The sequence below is a fragment of the Poromitra crassiceps genome (assembly GCF_964638095.1).
Source record: "Poromitra crassiceps genome assembly, chromosome: 2".
NCBI lineage: Eukaryota > Metazoa > Chordata > Actinopteri > Beryciformes > Melamphaidae > Poromitra > Poromitra crassiceps.
Window position 1 is genome coordinate 70,726,022 of NC_139624.1, and position 18,210 is coordinate 70,744,231.

The 18,210-nt window shown below is 45.1% G+C and overlaps 1 protein-coding gene across 3 annotated transcripts in view; it reads right to left on the reverse strand.

Annotated features, from left to right (window-relative positions):
- Nucleotides 1–18,210, reverse strand: part of arfgef1 (ADP-ribosylation factor guanine nucleotide-exchange factor 1 (brefeldin A-inhibited)) — a 166,085-nt gene that overhangs the window by 103,311 nt on the left and 44,564 nt on the right. For all 3 annotated transcript variants that reach the window (XR_014552483.1, XM_083632059.1, XM_083632058.1), the window contains exon 2: nucleotides 1,118–1,148. Coding sequence is in view for 2 of the 3 variants with exons in the window: in XM_083632059.1 (XP_083488185.1) it covers nucleotides 1,118–1,148 (31 nt within the window). In the remaining variant the exon portion in view is untranslated. The remainder of the gene's footprint in view (nucleotides 1–1,117; nucleotides 1,149–18,210) is intronic.

An 18,210-nucleotide genomic window follows, 5' to 3' on the forward strand; every position in this document is an offset into this window, starting at 1 on the left:
CTGTCTGTCTCAGCTATGTTTACATTATAGTCTGTCTCAGCTATGTTTACATTACAGATGACATGTTGTCTTCAGTCTGTCTCAGCTATGTTTACATTACAGATGACATGTTGTCTTCAGTCTGTCTCAGCTATGTTTACATTACAGATGATGTGTTGTCTTCTGTCTGTCTCAGCTACATTATGTTTACATTACAGATGATGTGTTGTCTTCTGTCTGTCTCAGCTGTTTACATACAACCAACTGGCTCACACGTTTTGCGTCATCAATCTGTTTTTGGCAATCGGCACATAAATCGTAATTCTCCGATCTCGTATTTAGGCTGAAAATCTGATTCCAATGGCTGGCCCATAGATCGGTGCAGCCCTACTACTAAATGGACATGATCCAGAAAGCATAACAGCGAGGGGTCTTGTTTGGACAAAGTTGGTTACTAGTCCTGTTCATTTGGAATGAATGGAATTGCTGAGATGGAGAGAGGAAGAGAATGAATGGGGAGTGAAGGAGGGGAGAGAGAGGGTAAGAGAGGAAACACTGGGTTATGGAAAAACTAAAGGAGATGTCGGCAGGAGGGAGAGGGGATTGAGACGAGGTGAAGAGGTGGCAACTCACGCTACGCTTCATTCCAAAGCCCACATTACTTGGCAGCCCATACACCACACACGCAATCACTCACGCACTCCCCCACTCACGCACTCACACACACACACACACACACACACACTCAACTCACGCACGCACTCACTCACTCGCGTACTCACTCAACTCAACTCACTCTTTCAAAAACAAGTTGAGCATTAGGCAGGGGTTCGTGAAGAAAGCCATGGAGCCAGGGAGCCAGGGAGCAGCAGGGCAGCCAGAGAGGCAATCAAACACACACTCCAGACTACACACACACACAAATGCAGACAAACACACACTCCAGGCTACACACGCGCGCGCGCACGCACGCACGCACGCACGCACACACACACACACTCTAATCCCCTTTAGTGAATGCAAGAGACAGAGAGGCCTGCCATCATGGAGCCTTGAATGTGACAGAGCCTGAACAGGCAGAGACAACTGTCTACTGTATCTATCCATCATTGCCTTCAGTGATGAATCAATTGCTTACCTTAATTTTTCAGATTCCTCTTTGATTTCCTCTGAAAGAGAGAGAGAGAGAGAGAGAGAGAGAGAGAGAGAGAGAGAGAGAGAGAGAGAGAGAGAGAGAGGGAAGAGATGTTAGACAAGTCAAGTCTCAGCCTTGGGGAATGTAAATGCTGTAGTATTTCTCTCAGCTAACGACACCATGGAGAATAGAGCAGCACAGATCAGGCCCTGGCAGCTTCTTTATGAAGGCTGTAGGCTGGCTTTTTGAATAGAGCAGCACACATCAGGCCCAGGCAGCTTCTTTATGAAGGCTGTAGGCTGGCTTTTTGGAGAATCTTCTCTGTGTTCCTGCTGAACGCACAGTGTCTGAAGTCTTTATGCATATCAGATGTGATCATGTGTTTTAGAGCCTCTTAGGAGTCAGCTAGCAAAGGCCTGAAGTTGCATGAGGCAACCATCTGAAAGGGTTATGCTACATACAGTACTATACTGTGTCCACACATAAGTTAAGTACATAGGCTACATGTGCTGTATAGAAGGTTTTGATGGAATTGTGTTGCTAGGGAACAGTTTGCAAGCTAGCTTATGTCCTGTCAGTTATTGTACTAGCAAACCACTGCAACAGGAAGTAAGCTGGGGGAAATGTAGAATGTTGATGTTGTTGAGTTGAAACAGTATATGTTAACATACGTGCACACACAGACATGCACACGCATGTTTCAGATGGTTTACCAGGCTAGTTTGTGTGAGCATTCAAAGCAATTCAAGCTGAGGATTTTTATTATTATTATTATTATTATTATTATTATTATTATTATTATTATTATTAGCAGCATGTATCTCTTGGTACCACATCATGGTAACGTCCCCCTCCCCTGGTCAAAAGGAGCCAGGTCAGTGTGTTGCCTCACTATCAGCTCAGTCCCACTAATGTCATCATCGTTCACCAGCCTAACATTTGTGTTTATTCTTTCACAGATCCCCCAGGCATCACAGCAGTTGTATGCACTTGCTGAGCACTGTCACAGAAGAGCAGAAGATATCTCTCTCTCTCTCTCTAGGCTCTTTCACACCGGCCTTGAAAGCCGAAAAATGCACGGAAAATAGGATTCGCGCCTCCGATGTGAACGCGCGTTGGTGGATAATTGTTTTACGCCTTTTGTCCCGGCACGGTAGGTAGTCACTCCTACATATCAGATTTATACAAATACATTCTCGCGGGGGGGCATGCCCCCGCGCCCCCCTAGGGGGTCTGCGGTCCCCCACCACAAATACTCCAAATCCTGTGGGAAACACTGGTGTGTGTGTGTGTGTGTGTAGCTACAACACATGGTGCTGATGGCCATGTTTCAGAAGGCTGTGAATGTGCTAACGAGTCAGACTTCTCTAAGTGGGGGGATTAAATGAGTAAATGTGACTCATGTTGCCCAGTTCTTCTGACTAGATCAGTGCGACGCAACCGTGCGCTACTCAGAAGCCACACTGACCAACTAAATCTTTTCAAGAGCCACTGGACTATCACTGGACTAGAGCCTCGGGTTGAGTATCACTGGACTAGAGTCTGACATTAACACTTTGAGTGCCACGGCCCTTGGGCAAAAGGTGCTGTACTGTGCCACATAGGCCGCAATGCATTTTAAAACAGTCATATAATTTCTTTAATAATTACTATGTAAACACTGAACACGCACAAATAACGATGAGACTCTCTTCTATCACCTGCAAAAAAAAGTTTATTGATCCCATTTTCCGTTCTTTAGTTATGAGCCGGAGAAGATAGCTTGATTAGACCAAAAACAGCCCTTTTTTTCTACGAGCTGAGATAATGACCCTTTTGTGACAGGAAGCATTTCAAGCACATGATTGACTCATTGCTAATATTTTCTGATGTAATGCTGCAGCTCCCTGGGTCTGTTGTATGCTGTAGTGTCCTGCGTGCCCCACCTCCCCCCCTCCTCCTCCCCCCCCCCGTTGTGGGAGGAGTATCTCTCTGCTCGGCTCTGCTCTGCTGTGAGTGCGTTTGCTCTGCGTGTGCTGCTCAGCAGTGAAAAGTCCGCTAGTCCAGCTTTTTTACACCCGCGTGTATGTCACCATGCTTCCAGTTGAGAACTCCACGGCTGATCATGCGAATGGACTGTTGCAGCGGACACGAGGTGCTCAATTGTGACAGCAGATTGGCTGCTGCAGGGGCACAGCTACGTTATGCTTCAATGAAGCAGCTGCATACGGACGGATGCGATGCGATTTCCTCTTCCCAAACTACTTCTTCTGTGTGTTTTACTCTATGGTTTTACTCCACTTTCTCTCATCTGGAGTGCGCTGTCGCCACCTAAGGGTTCTGTAAAATAGGTTAGACACATTCAATAGCTATCATATTGTAAGAGGCGATGTAAGAGGCATAGATCGACACCCCCCCGTCAAAAAAACAATTTCGAGTTACTGACGCCATTTGGCGTCGCTGGCAGCCTACGGTAAATTTCTAATGACGCCATATGGCGTCGCTGGCACTCAATGTGTTAACAGCTGTCATCTGCAGCAGCTCCCTGTAAAAACATATTTCAGAAGCTAAACGTTGAATTATTTCTGTTTCCTCTGTGCTGCTTATAACTACTAGGCTACAGTTTTTAGTTTCGCTACGCTGCTCAACCTGAGGATGGCTGGTCGGACAAAGTATACGGGCCATTCTACCGAGTTGCTGCAAACTGCACACAACCCCCAAAAAAAACTAATTTAAAAAGCATTTTTAAGTATGTAAATCTTAGATGTCAGCTAAGATCATTCCATTATCTAGGCTATTTTAACAGAAAAAAGACAAGATACAATACAGGACAGCAAGTTGTAGAGTGTGAAAAGAACAGCGACTGACAACCTGTCTGTAGGTGGCGCTGCCATAAGTTCAAACTGGACAAGAAATTAAGTAACAACAAGAAGGATAAGAAGGATAAGAACAGAGGGGAGGGGGGAGAGAGAGAGAGAGCGAGAGAGAGAACATACAGCAGTACAGTCTCATAATTCGGGCTGGACCCAAGAAGAGAGTCTCTCTCTCTCTGCTCAGATGAACCTGCATCTCTGAGCAGCTGAGCCAGCAGCACAGCACTCCATCTAAAATAAATGCAGACATTCAGTCTATCTGCTCTTTAGTCTATCATAGAAAAGTGACTGTGATGCAAGGCTCTGGAGGTTTCCTTTCCATGGTGTGAACACATCCTGATCTCAGGATATCCTGCTTTTAATATGAGCTTCATGTCAACTCATTTCTGAAGCACATGGTTATCATCAGCTTGATTCAAATAGCCATCCTCACACAAGTCACTCAAGAAGACAGACGCTTGCCAATGTAGGCTCTGATGTTTTGGCGACAAGGAACTCCTGGGAATTTAACTCCCGGGGCCCCTCTGTGGCTAAAAATGGAGGCTGGCTCTATTGCCAGCCTCCTCATATCCTCATTGCCAGCCATGTTGTTTTCTAAGTTAGAGGATAACTTTGAAAGGTTTGAGTTTTGTTGTGAAAAACTGTCAGAATTCTGAATCAGGTTAAGAAAGTTTTGAATGTACCAGATGTTTCTGTTCACACACCAATCTGTTTTAATCATTCTTTTTTGCCCTCATGGTCAGATAGAATTTGCCATGCCTGGAGTGAAAAGGGGCTGGTCTCCATCAGTGACCTGTATATTGATGGCCAATTTGCATCCTTTGATCTTCTGAAGAGAGAATTTGAATTGCCCCAAACGCATCTTTATAGATATTAGGGCTGTGGCGATTCACTTATCTCCCGATTCGATACTATCACGATTCTTGGGTGCCGATTCGATTTATATTGCGATTCTTAAGTATTGCGATTCTACGATTATTGCGATTAGATATTACGATTTATTGCGATTTTTGTTTATTTTTTTCTTTTCTTTTTTCAGTTTGTTTGCTTTTTTACACTAGATTAGAACATGGGAAAAGTTGAATCATACACTAGAGACTGTATATTATATATCATGAGTAGGGCTGGGCGATATAGTTAAAAACAGGGGCGGACTGGGATCATAATTCAGGCCGGGCATTAGATACCAAGCAGGCCAGGCCGATATGGGCCGACGCGCGTGAAATTTGGGCCGTTCGAAGCCCAATTTGGGCCGTTTGAAGCCAGATTTGGGCCGTTTGAAGTCCAATTTTACAATGAGATGCACCCACTTTAACCTGGAAGTGTAATTATTACTTCAGACTAACTAATAAAGTAATAAAACCACTAGTAAACCAGTAGGCGGTGCCTGGCCTGCTGTTCAGTGAGTGGCCTGACTGCAAGCAGCCAAAAAAAAAAAAAAATCGATTATCGATTCTGGAATAAAAGATCGATTCAAAAAATCGTGACATTAAAAATCGCGATACTTAGGTGAATCGATTTTTTCCCCCACCCCTAATAGATATATACAAACTAGACATTATGTCCGATCCAAGATTCACGATTTTGAAGTTCTCCCAAATGAAATGCTTTTTATGAGGTTTTGTTAAGCCCTCCCAACTCCAGGCATCTTATTTCTAGGTTTGTGTGTTTGTTTGTTCGACGATTGCATTAAGGCCCCCACTGAAAGGATCAGAGAGGCGTGGCAGGAGAAACTCGGTGTTGATCTGTCTGAAATCATATGGGACAGAAGTCTGTCTGTGGTCCAGCTCTGCTCAGTCAATAGCAGACATCAACTTATCCGATTTAAAGTTGCTCACCGTGTTCATTACTCCAAGCATAGGCTACACAAGATATATCCTTCTGTCTCACCACTATGTGATAGGTGTCGGGTGTCGGAGGGCACACTGTCCCATGCTTTTTGGTTTTGCCCTTCACTATCAGGATTCTGGGCTAAAATATTTGACTGGTACTCTAAGGCCTACAAAATAACCCTCCAACTGGAGGCGGAACTCGCCATCTTCGGCTGCTCGGAGTCCTCTTTGCTCCTCCCAACGGCCGTGCAGCAGTCTCTGACACAGGGAATGACGGTTGCCAAGAAACTAATTCTGAAGGAATGGAAGTCCTCCTCTCCACCTTCTTTTCAGCTGTGGCTGACAGACATGATCTCAGTTATACGTATGGAGACTCAGGTTCCAGAGGACAAATTCATTACGGAAATGTTTTGTTATTTGGGACCCGTTCTTGACCTATTTTGATCAGACTAAAAGTAATTGACTTTCTTTTGGATCTCTTGCACAGTATTTATTTTTTTGTAAGCACATTTTTTCTTTTCTTTTTTCCTGTTCTTGTTTTGTTTTTTTATGTTCTGAAAAAGTAAAATAAAATATTGGAAAAAAAAAGAAGACAGACACTTTGATTGATGGTTTGATTGGTGGGATATGGACTGTCATATGGACTATGTAAGTAACCGTCAGATCAGGTTGCTGTGTCACTGCTGGTGTTGATGAGGAATTGTCACTGCAGGAATTGAACAGTGAAACCATGGCAACGGTCATGAGAGAGAACAGACATATTAGTGGCAAACACCCCTGGGATTGGAGACACTGGTGCCGCAAATTAAAGTCTTAGAATAACAACTGATCTGCCAACTATTGGTTCCAAAACACCACAGGCACAGGCATGCACACACACACACACGCACACGCACGCACACACACACACACACAGACAAACACAACCGAGTGAGACTGACAGACCCACACACACACACACACACACACACACACACACACACCCAAACACAACCGAGTGAGACTGACAGACCCACACACACAAACCGTAACAATTCATTATTGAAAGGAGAACTTTGCTGACGTTCATCCAGCTTTGTATCTTTACAATGTCGGCACTATGTATCAATCTTGACTGGTTCATTTGCATAATACTACCCAACATTGTTATGATGCAAAGCTGCTTGAAAATCACCAAAGTCCTACTTTAATTCACATCTCATTTTCACCAACTCAACCTTGACATAATTTCTGTCTCTCAAATACTGCAATGAATGAATGTACCCAGGAAATCACAAGAGGAAAAGTGAATGCAAAATATCTGACGACAAAGAAATGTGTGCTGTATCTCTTTGAAGCAGTCACAGACTGATGTAGGTACCAAAATACCAAAATACCAAAATACCAAAATAAACCAAAATGTACCAAAATAAACCAAAAACGGATTTTAAATCGGCACAGGAGCTCCTGATGACTTTGTAATGGGGAGAGGCAAATTGTGATTGTGTATTTCAAATATTCACAAATGCTATTTGGTGGGCGATCAGTGTTTCCCACAGGATTTTGAGAATTTGTGGTGGGGGACCGCAGACCCCCTAGGGGGGTGCGGGGGCATGCCCCCCCGCAGGATTTTTTTAAACATTTTAAAGTAAAATGCATGAATTTGGTGTACTTTGAGAAAGCTTAAGAGCAAAATTAAAAGGCTAGATCTATGAAGAACATGTCATCATTACTGTGCTGTGGGTTTACAATGACAAACTAAATTTCTCCCTATAGGTCAGGGATACTCAACTTGCTTTGCCACTTTCGTGAAATGATAGAAGGTGAGGGGCCAGTTAATAAACAAACAATATACATTTTTCTGTAGCGTATTGTAGGTTTTTGGGGTGTCAGCCGGAGTTTAGGCTGACAGTGTTGTGCACACCAGATAGTTAGTTAGGTTAAGTTAGTTGGGTTAAGTACATACATAAGTGCCTGGGTAGCGAGCAGATGGCGGTATTTGACAATTTAGCAGCTAAATCATAGATTATTGAAAGATATTCCATATTCCAGACTGAAATGCTATAACAGAAGTATTGGCCAGAATGACATGAACATTTATTAGACACTTATTCAGCGGATATCTTGCATGTTGCGTTCAGGTGCACTGTAAAAAAAAAAAAAAACATTTTTTTTTTGGTCAACATCTTATTGTGGCGGTCAAAATATTATTGTGGCGGCCCGCCACAAATTCCTTTATGTATGGGAAACACTGGCGATTTAGACACTATAATGAGTGCATGGATGCACTCATTTTTACATGTTATGTGTTGTGCGTTCTGTCCTACAACAGCAGGGACCATGTTGGAAATAAGTGTTCTCACTTTAACATGTTATCCTTTGGAATTTTCTTTTGTAAATTGTCTTCTCTATATCCATAAATAAAAATCAATCAATCAATCAATCAGGGATGTATTACCGAACGGGCCTAGCGGGCCCGGGCCCAGGGGCCCAAGAGCTCAGGGGGCCCAAGACCCAGAGACTCTTCACAGGGCCACCGCGTCTCTTGCCCAGGCCTGGGATGAACTGATCCTTTACACCACTGATATGATATTCAAAATAGTTGTCCAAGTCTAGATGAGGATAAAAACCCACGTCTTGTCTCCATACTTTGTATCTCTCTTCCACTCTTTTCCTCGTTATCTCTCTCATGATTAACACATTCAGTGCCACAGCGCTTCAGTAAAATTGTCTGGAGCCTGTGCCAGATTCACTTCCATTCAGTTGAAAACAGCTATAGAATTTTTTCTATTATGGCTATATTAACGGGGCTGGACTTTAATGAAAGATTGAACACTCCTGCTTCTTCCAAAGAAGAAATTTTGTTTCTAGACAGTTCCATTATGAAATTACAGCCTCTCCAAAAAGTGCACTTTCAAGGGTTTTCTGTCGTTTTTTTTTAGTTTCCAAGATACAGGCCCTTTTATGAATACCTTTTGCACTCTAATTTCGACAACATTCACTGACTCTGGCTGGTGTTTTCTGATGTGGTGGCGTGTGGTGTGGTTTCTGTGCAGCCTGTGTGTGTCACACACCCCTCTCCCCCCACCCCCCCCCCCCCCTCCCCCCTCCCCCCTCCCCCCTCTCCCCTCTCCACCTCTGAGCTGCGGGCTCCTCCCACACGCACAGTTTGTTTTCTCGTTTTTGCCCCGGACAGATCCCAGCGCCCCGCCGCCCATCAAGGAAATGATGCGCGCTGGCAAACGCGACTGAACGAAAAGGCAGGCATGCTGGCTTTCTAGGAAATCGTGTGGAGATAGATAGAAGCATAAGAGCTCAGTTGTGAGCGCGGATGCAGCCGAGCCCACTCTCCGCTGTAGACAGAGCAATATATACGGCTCTGGCAGAAATGGTCCAGAAAGCATGCATCGGTTTCCACTTTCTCCGCTGTCTCCTGTACAAAGTAAAGGATCTGAGGTGGGTGGAGCAGCTCCTGTGACGATGTTTAAGGTGGCGCCGTGTGATCCCTTGAAGGGATTCATGCTCACTGGCTGGGTACGACCTTAAACAGCAGAATTATGGAATAATATGAATTATGATTTTAGGACGTCCACAGACGTCCTTGGCACTGAACGTTACTTTTTTTTAGGACGTGCACAGACGTCCTTGGCACTGAATGTGTTAAAGTCCTAAATTCCCACATCGCCCTGCCGTAAATTACCCATGTTTAATACATTTTTGAAAGCTGTGGTGCAAAAGAAAAGGTGAGAGGAGGTAGGAAGGACAGGGTGGTAGCAAAGGCAAGTATGAACGAACGAGGGAAAGTTTCAAGCAGAAGAGTTGAATTTAAAAAGAGGAAGGGTGGGTGAGAAGAAGTAACAAAGAAAGATTGTTTGCTAAATGAGTTGTGACACTTTGGGGTAGGGCTGCACGATATTGGAAAAAACTGACATTGCGATATTCCCCGCCCATGCGATATATATTGCGATATGAAAAAATACAGATTTTCACCAGATTACCAGAATAGCTCTATTTGAAAGAAAATAAGATTTCTAGAATGATTGGGATGATTTTGTAGAGGAGTCCATCTGATTTTGGAGGGGAAATTAGGTATTTTAATGTTTCTCAACCACTGGGCTGTGACCTACTGGTAGGCCTCAGAGCGTCATCTATCAGGGTGCATACACATTTTGACCAATGGATTTCCATGACCACATACATGAAAAAGTGAGTGAGTTATGACATTCTACTTTAAAATGTCACTAGCCTATACTTCACTTAGTGTAATGCAGCCTTTAAAACCAGGGAAAGACAACATGTATGCTGTATCACCACCATATTACCATCCAACATCTAAGACCATATAGTCTCAAATCACAATATGGATATAAATTTGATATATTGCCCACCCCTAATATTGAGTGCCAGAATCTACCTCCCAATGATGCTATTTGCAGAAAAACATTAGATTTAATTGATTATAATCACTGCTTTCAACTTATTTCGTTCTTCTAACATTTCAATAAATCAACAATGAAACACCGCTGCCACTTCACACACTTGGTCTGACCCCCCTCCAGAAACTACCAAGTGGTACGTTCCGCATTTGGGGAGTTCCGGTTTTTGAGCGCACGCAGGGCAGTACAGAGAGACGAGGATTCACATGCAGCCGACCGGTGACAAACAATTCATTCGTGAAAAGTAATAAATATACATTTAATTGCCCAGCTATGTCTATTGTCTTTTTATTTTCACCGACATGTTTTGTGTAAATGAGTCGCTATGTATGATTAACTCTACCGTAACGTTACTGCTATCATGTGATGCAACATCAGAGACTGAAGGGGAGAGACAGCCGCAGTGATAACACGGACAACTTCTCAGTAATCACTTTAGCCTTCGTGTCATAAGTTGCGGTCTTGCTTTTTGGTGTTTCAAGAGTAAATATCTCCACTCCACGGACATGAGTTACAGAAGCCAGCCTGCTGTATAGGCTACTAGTGCGCTGCAAGCTGTGGACAAGTCCGCCTCCGCAATCACATCGTTTACAGACGGGCTACTGTCAGCAACCCAACATAAGCAAAAACAATTCAATTGAGCTCTCTGTGTATGTTTGTTGTGTTGAAGCTAAGCACTAAATGAGTGAGTACAGTAGCGGGGCGTCTCTCTCCTTTGAGAGAACCTCATTTCACTCAGGCTACCCCTAAAGTGAGAGTTTATCAAGCAACATGACGAGTTAATTTGCTTTTGACATCGCACGTCCTGCGATGTGACTATCGCGCATGCGCACATTGCGATGACGATGTGTAAACGATATATCGTGCAGCCCTACTTTGGGGCCTCTTCTCCTTCCTCTATCTGCTTCTCATCATCCTCAGGATATTATGACACACTGCCTGCCTGCGTGCACAGATAGCACATGGACACACACACACACAGTCTCAAGAGTCTCCATATCGTAGTTTCAGTTGGCAGGTCTCACCCTGGCACACAACCAGGCAGTAAGACAAATCAACCCAGAAACTGTCTTAATGGTCACCTTGTATACATTAGTGACAAGGCATTACACAGGAAGTCGAATGGTTAAATAAGATTGCTTTATGTAGGGGAGAGCAGGGCATGTGGTCACACTTTTCACTCATTGGTGTATTTCTCACTAGTGCCTTACTACTGAGAAACAATATTTTTCAGGAACACTTTATAATAACTGTACGCTACGAAACACTAAATACATGTAGGCTACTTAGTTATTCAATATACTTTCTTTACTTTGAGTCTCTTTTAGTCCAGCTCCAGTTTTTTCAACTGCTGGGGGGATGTGTGGGGACGTGACAGTAGTGCCCCAACCCTATATATTTTTGACAAAATGTAGGTTTATGGACAATTAGAGGGTTATTGTGCTATTGGCTTTGAGAGTTCAGGTGGCTGAGCTGTAACTCCTGTTGAGATGCAGGTGAGTGTACGTCTTCGTTATTATTCTAGCCTTAATTGTGCCTATGTGCGCTGTGAGGGGGGCCCCTTATGCATCCAGGCCCAGGGGCTCGTCATGTCCTAATCCACCTGTGCATGGATGAAAGCAAAGTTGATGAGAGTGATGAAAAGTTGTAATGCAGCCTACAGCATGTGTGTGTGTGTGCACATCTCAAAGTGTGCTAATGTCTCCCGGGTGTTCTCTGCTGTCCTGGTTAGTTATTTACTTTTTTATTTTGTTAAAAACCACTTCTGAATTCCTTCTTCAGCCATAAGCCACAATTAGCCGCCATCCTTGGGTCACTTATTTACCCAAGGCCCCTCTCCCTCTCCCTCTAACTCGGCTCTTGCATTGCACTAGTCATACTAAACACTGCTGATCTTGAAAACACTGTGTTGTGTTGTGTTGTGTTGTGTTGTGTTGTGTTGTGTTGTGGTGTGTTGTGTTGTGTTGTGGTGTGCCCTGCTCGGTCCCGGGGCCCTGCTGTAATCAAAGAGGATACAAAGTGGAATGGTTTGGCCCCCTCCACACTGTTGTCACAAAAGACAACAACAGTGATGTCTATGTAACTGAGTGGCCCACCACTCTTCAAGCTAATGAGTTCATATGAAAAGGACCAGGGGCCCCCACATAAGACCAGGGGCCCACAGAGGACCAGGGGCCCCACAGAGGACCAGGGCCCCACAGAGGACCAGGGGCCCCACATAGGACCAGGGTCCCACAGAGGACCAGGGGCCCACAGAGGACCAGGGGCCCCACATAGGACCAGGGTCCCACGGAGGACCAGGGGCCCACAGAGGACCAGGGCCCCCACATAGGACCAGGGTCCCACAGAGGACCAGGGGCCCACAGAGGACCAGGGGCCCACAGAGGAGCCTCAGTGGAGAAATAAGTGAGGAAAGGCGCAGATTCTTCTTCGCCACAATAGCAACTAGTGAAATGTAGCTAGGTCTGTCCTGTGTTCTGTGTTACATTCATGTTTGGTCATTCACTACACGGCCATCTTGACCAGGTATTGATCAGATCCAGTCTTAAAAATCTGAGTAATAAGACAAATCAGAATTACTCCATTTGCATTACTGCACTTGATTGAAGGGAATTTTCAAAACCAATTTTCATTTCAAAGTAGTGAAATTAGCGCACACCACTGGCAGGTTTTAAGAAGTGTGCTAAGAAGAGTCAATGCTTGATAGTTTGTGCAGTGCCATCCATCAGCATTATAGCCACCATGCCTGAGGGCCTCCCTGATCAACGCAAACTGCATGAGTGTAACCCAGCATTGAGCAAACCCCGATGGGGGGACTGGAGACCCATACACTATGTTGAGCAGATACATTGGAGGGGGGCCATACTGCTCTCATCACAAAGCCCGTCTTTGTGTGCTCTACAATGTATGAGAGCAGCCTACTGAAACCTGACTTGCATCTTACAGGGGCGGCCATTTTCCTCATGTTCAATGTACCCCCCCCCCCCTCTCTCTCTCTTACCCTGACTTTGACCCAGATCCCTGCAGTCAGTGACAGCAAGATATTAAATCAGTATTAAAGGCTCATTCCGTCGGTTCTGGCGAGAAATGTGCACAAAGTGTTTTTTATTGGCAATGAGTGAATGCGCCTTGACGTAACTTAAAAATGGCGACCAGGGGCGTTTCTCTCCGACCAGCCGTTCAGAAGATACATGGAAATACCTCAGTTTCGAAGGGGTTAGCATTTCCCGCCACAGCTAGAGGATGTGACGTCTGTGCGCGTTCATGAGCCTCTTGTCTTAGACGGCTAACAGGAAATGGCTAAAGTAGCTTTTAACGTTACGTTCGTCGCTAGCTGCTAGCAAAAGGAAACAACAACACAGACTCCAGAAAAAGTCCACACTAAATAAATAAATATTTATCTAATGAAGCCCGTCTGGCCAGACAGTGGGTTTTCAAGATTCAAGATTTTTATTGTCACTCCGTAGTACAAGTATCTGACCACCTGGTCAGAAACTCTGCTAACATTACTGTCTTGTGTGAAGTAATGCAACCCTAACGTTACTACCGTTATGCTTATGGTCATGGAACATTATTGTTTGACTGCAGTTAGCTGCGGTGGTGAGTGCCTATTATAACCATAACGTTAGCTTGATGCTATACGCGGCTAACTAATAGATTTAGCTATATTTATAGAAATTACCACCAGCCCCACTAATAACATTACCGTCTTGTGTGGATAATGAATTTAACAGTCCTAAATATGCCTAACGTTACTGTTATGCTTATGAAACATTGTTTGATTGTTCAGTTTGGTCAACTCCAGGCATTACACGGTACCGTACATACAGGGGGAGCAGGCTATTTCCTGGCTTGTGTTAACATGAGTATCCACTTCCCCGCGGCCAACGCAAGCCAAAACATGGCCAAACATGCCACAATAACGTCCCCTAATTCATCCAGAATCCCTCCTGGGCATCTCGAGGCTGATCTGACCGATAAATTGTCCAGGTTGCCGTTTTCAAGTGACTTTTATGAGTTAACGTTACAAAGCAACCAACAGCTCTGCTGTTGCCAGGCAACCACTTGTGTGCGTGCGAGTATGGTGCCCACGCGTCAGCTCGTTCACACGCTGCCTGCAGTTACTCTAACGGCCACCGGCGTCAGTAAGAGTGAGTATTGACGGAATGGGCCTTTAAAGTTGGCACACGGTGCACGGAGACACTTTTCTCTCATCATCAGAGACATGTGGGGGTCAGACCAACATGGACATTTATAGGGCTGGGTATTGGTTCAAATTTCAAGAATCGATTTGATTCCGATTCACAAGGTCCCAAATCTATTAATCCCGATTCGATTAGATTCTGATTCGATTAATTTCAATAGGCCTATCGATTTGGTTAGTGATACTAAAACATATTTTTTGAGCTGTAACCTGAATTACATGACTGTCCGTTATGTAACACAGGGGTTCCCAACCTTTTTTGCACCAAGGACCGGTAGATACATGTGGAAAAAAGTTGCGGACCGGTTGTCAATTTTAATGGTTTTAATTTAGTTACACATATATTTACTCACCAGGTGGTGACAAAGGGTAAATAACAGCCTTTTCATGTGTCAATAAAGACACTTTCACAATTATGCACAGTGATTTGATTTCAGCCGATATCATTTCTAAAAGTAGATATTAATGATCAAACATTTCCATTTATGTAGCATTGTAGCCTATAGTATTTATGTTTTTGTTTCAACAAACATAAATAAACATCAACTTGAAACTATGTTTCAACTACCACACAGCCTATAATGTTATAGCCTATGTTTATTTTTATTTATTTATTTTTTTTAAATAAAAAAATCGATCTCTGGACATATGAATCGATATCAAAGGATTAAAATAAAAATCGATTCAAAATCGGAGAATCGATTTTTTTAACCCAGCCCTAGACATTTACCATATGTCTGGTGCAGCACTGTGTGGCCATTTCTGACAGCTAGTACAGTCAGTGATTGAACAACATGGTCCAAAGCGCCCATCTAACCCCTCCTCCCTCCAGTCATGACCAAACTCACTCCAGATAGCCCTTTACTTCTTGTTTCAGTTTGCACAGAGCGCCATATACCCAGGGGTTGTCATCTATTCAAAGCCCCCCTAAAGCTGTCTCTAAGCTGGGGAGAAGGTCAGTAGAAAGCTGGCTAATCATTTTCTCCACTCGCCTCTGGAGCGACTGCAGGTCTCCCTGCCTGAATGCAGTATGGCAAGACGGGCGGGCGAGAGAGAGCTAGCAAGAGTACAAAGCACAGAGAGAGAGACATTCATGAAGACACACACACACACACACACACACACACACACACACACACACCCAGGCAGGTACAGTACTTCCACTCTGCTAAATGATACTGTTCACCTATACAGCAGCCTTTGTCCTCGTCATGGAGAAAGGCTTCCTGAAATTCACAGAGCATTCAGCCTTGCTGCTGTATAGAGATGACACACACACACACACACACACACACACACACACACAGGCAACATGTGGAGTCCATTTGGCCAACATTTACAACCAACATAATTTCTTCATGCATAATTGCATATACAGTATCCTCCTTAAAGCCCAATATTTCTCTCTACATGCAAAAAGTTGCTTGTCACAAATAAATAACCTTCAGTTTGACGACTTATTTGAGCGAATGTAATAATGTTATCAAATCCGCTAACCTGTTGCTCTTTGAACAAGTCAGGATATTTATCGCCGAGATGTTTGGCCAAGCTGGACGTGATTGGCTCCCTTCGCCTGCAGCTTTGAAACATTGTCTACAGACGCAGATGGCAACCTAACAGTGGGAGGGGCCTGGGAGGATGACACAGGAAGAAGTGGCCATATTTCACGTAAGGCATCATGGCAGCTAGAAATAAGGTGGATATGAAAAGGGCTCAGTAAAATGTGTTTGGAAAAGCATGTGCTGCCTACAGTAGGGCACCCTCTGCCTTGGTTTTGGATTTACAACGGTTAGTTTAAATAACCGCATACGAGTTCAGGAGGCAGCCAGTGGGGGAGCTGCACACACCTCATTTGCATAATGTAGACTGGAGCTCAACTTTATGCAAATGAAGAGCATCTCTCAAAATGCCCCGCCCACCCCACAGTGCACTGCACAGCTGCCTCCAATACACAATGAATGTGAAGCGTGGAAAACTCCGGACAAGTGGACAAGTAGCTTTAGTGGACTGAGACAGCAGCACCAGTAGTACTGAGACAGCAGCACCAGTAGTACTGAGACAGCAGCACCAGTAGTGCTGAGACAGCCAGCACCAGTAGTACTGAGACAGCCAGCACCAGTAGTACTGAGACAGCAAGCACCAGTAGTACTGAGACAGCCAGCACCAGTAGTACTGAGACAGCCAGCACCAGTAGTGCTGAGACAGCCAGCACCAGTAGTACTGAGACAGCCAGCACCAGTAGTACTGAGACAGCAGCATCAGTAGTACTGAGACAGCAGCACCAGTAGTACTGAGACAGCCAGCACCAGTAGTACTGAGACAGCAAGCACCAGTAGTGCTGAGACAGCCAGCACCAGTAGTACTGAGACAGCCAGCACCAGTAGTACTGAGACAGCCAGCACCAGTAGTACTGAGACAGCCAGCACCAGTAGTACTGAGACAGCCAGCACCAGTAGTACTGAGACAGCCAGCACCAGTAGTACTGAGACAGCAAGCACGAGTAGTACTGAGACAGCCAGCACCAGTAGTACTGAGACAGCCAGCACCAGTAGTACTGAGACAGCCAGCACCAGTAGTACTGAGACAGCAAGCACCAGTAGTACTGAGACAGCAGCACCAGTAGTACTGAGACAGCAGCATCAGTAGTACTGAGACAGCAGCACCAGTAGTACTGAGACAGCCAGCACCAGTAGTACTGAGACAGCGAGCACCAGTAGTGCTGAGACAGCAGCACCAGTAGTACTGAGACAGCAGCATCAGTAGTACTGAGACAGCAGCACCAGTAGTACTGAGACAGCCAGCACCAGTAGTACTGAGACAGCCAGCACCAGTAGTGCTGAGACAGCCAGCACCAGTAGTACTGAGACAGCCAGCACCAGTAGTGCTGAGACAGCCAGCACGAGTAGTACTGAGACAGCCAGCACCAGTAGGGCTGAGACAGCCAGCACCAGTAGTACTGAGACAGCCAGCACGAGTAGTTCTGAGACAGCAAGCACCAGTAGTGCTGAGACAGCAGCACCAGTAGTACTGAGACAGCAGCATCAGTAGTACTGAGACAGCAGCACCAGTAGTACTGAGACAGCCAGCACCAGTAGTACTGAGACAGCAGCACCAGTAGTACTGAGACAGCAGCACCAGTAGTACTGAGACAGCAGCACCAGTAGTGCTGAGACAGCAGCACCAGTAGTACTGAGACAGCAGCACCAGTAGTACTGAGACAGCAGCACCAGTAGTACTGAGACAGCCAGCACCAGTAGTACTGAGACAGCCAGCACCAGTAGTACTGAGACAGCAGCACCAGTAGTACTGAGACAGCAGCACCAGTAGTACTGAGACAGCCAGCACCAGTAGTACTGAGACAGCAGCATCAGTAGTGCTGAGACAGCAGCACCAGTAGTACTGAGACAGCCAGCACCAGTAGTACTGAGACAGCAGCACCAGTAGTACTGAGACAGCAGCACCAGTAGTACTGAGACAGCAGCACCAGTAGTGCTGAGACAGCAGCACCAGTAGTACTGAGACAGCAGCACCAGTAGTACTGAGACAGCAGCACCAGTAGTACTGAGACAGCCAGCACCAGTAGTACTGAGACAGCAGCACCAGTAGTGCTGAGACAGCAGCACCAGTAGTACTGAGACAGCAGCACCAGTAGTACTGAGACAGCAGCACCAGTAGTACTGAGACAGCCAGCACCAGTAGTACTGAGACAGCAGCACCAGTAGTGCTGAGACAGCCAGCACCAGTAGTACTGAGACAGCAGCACCAGTAGTGCTGAGACAGCAGCACCAGTAGT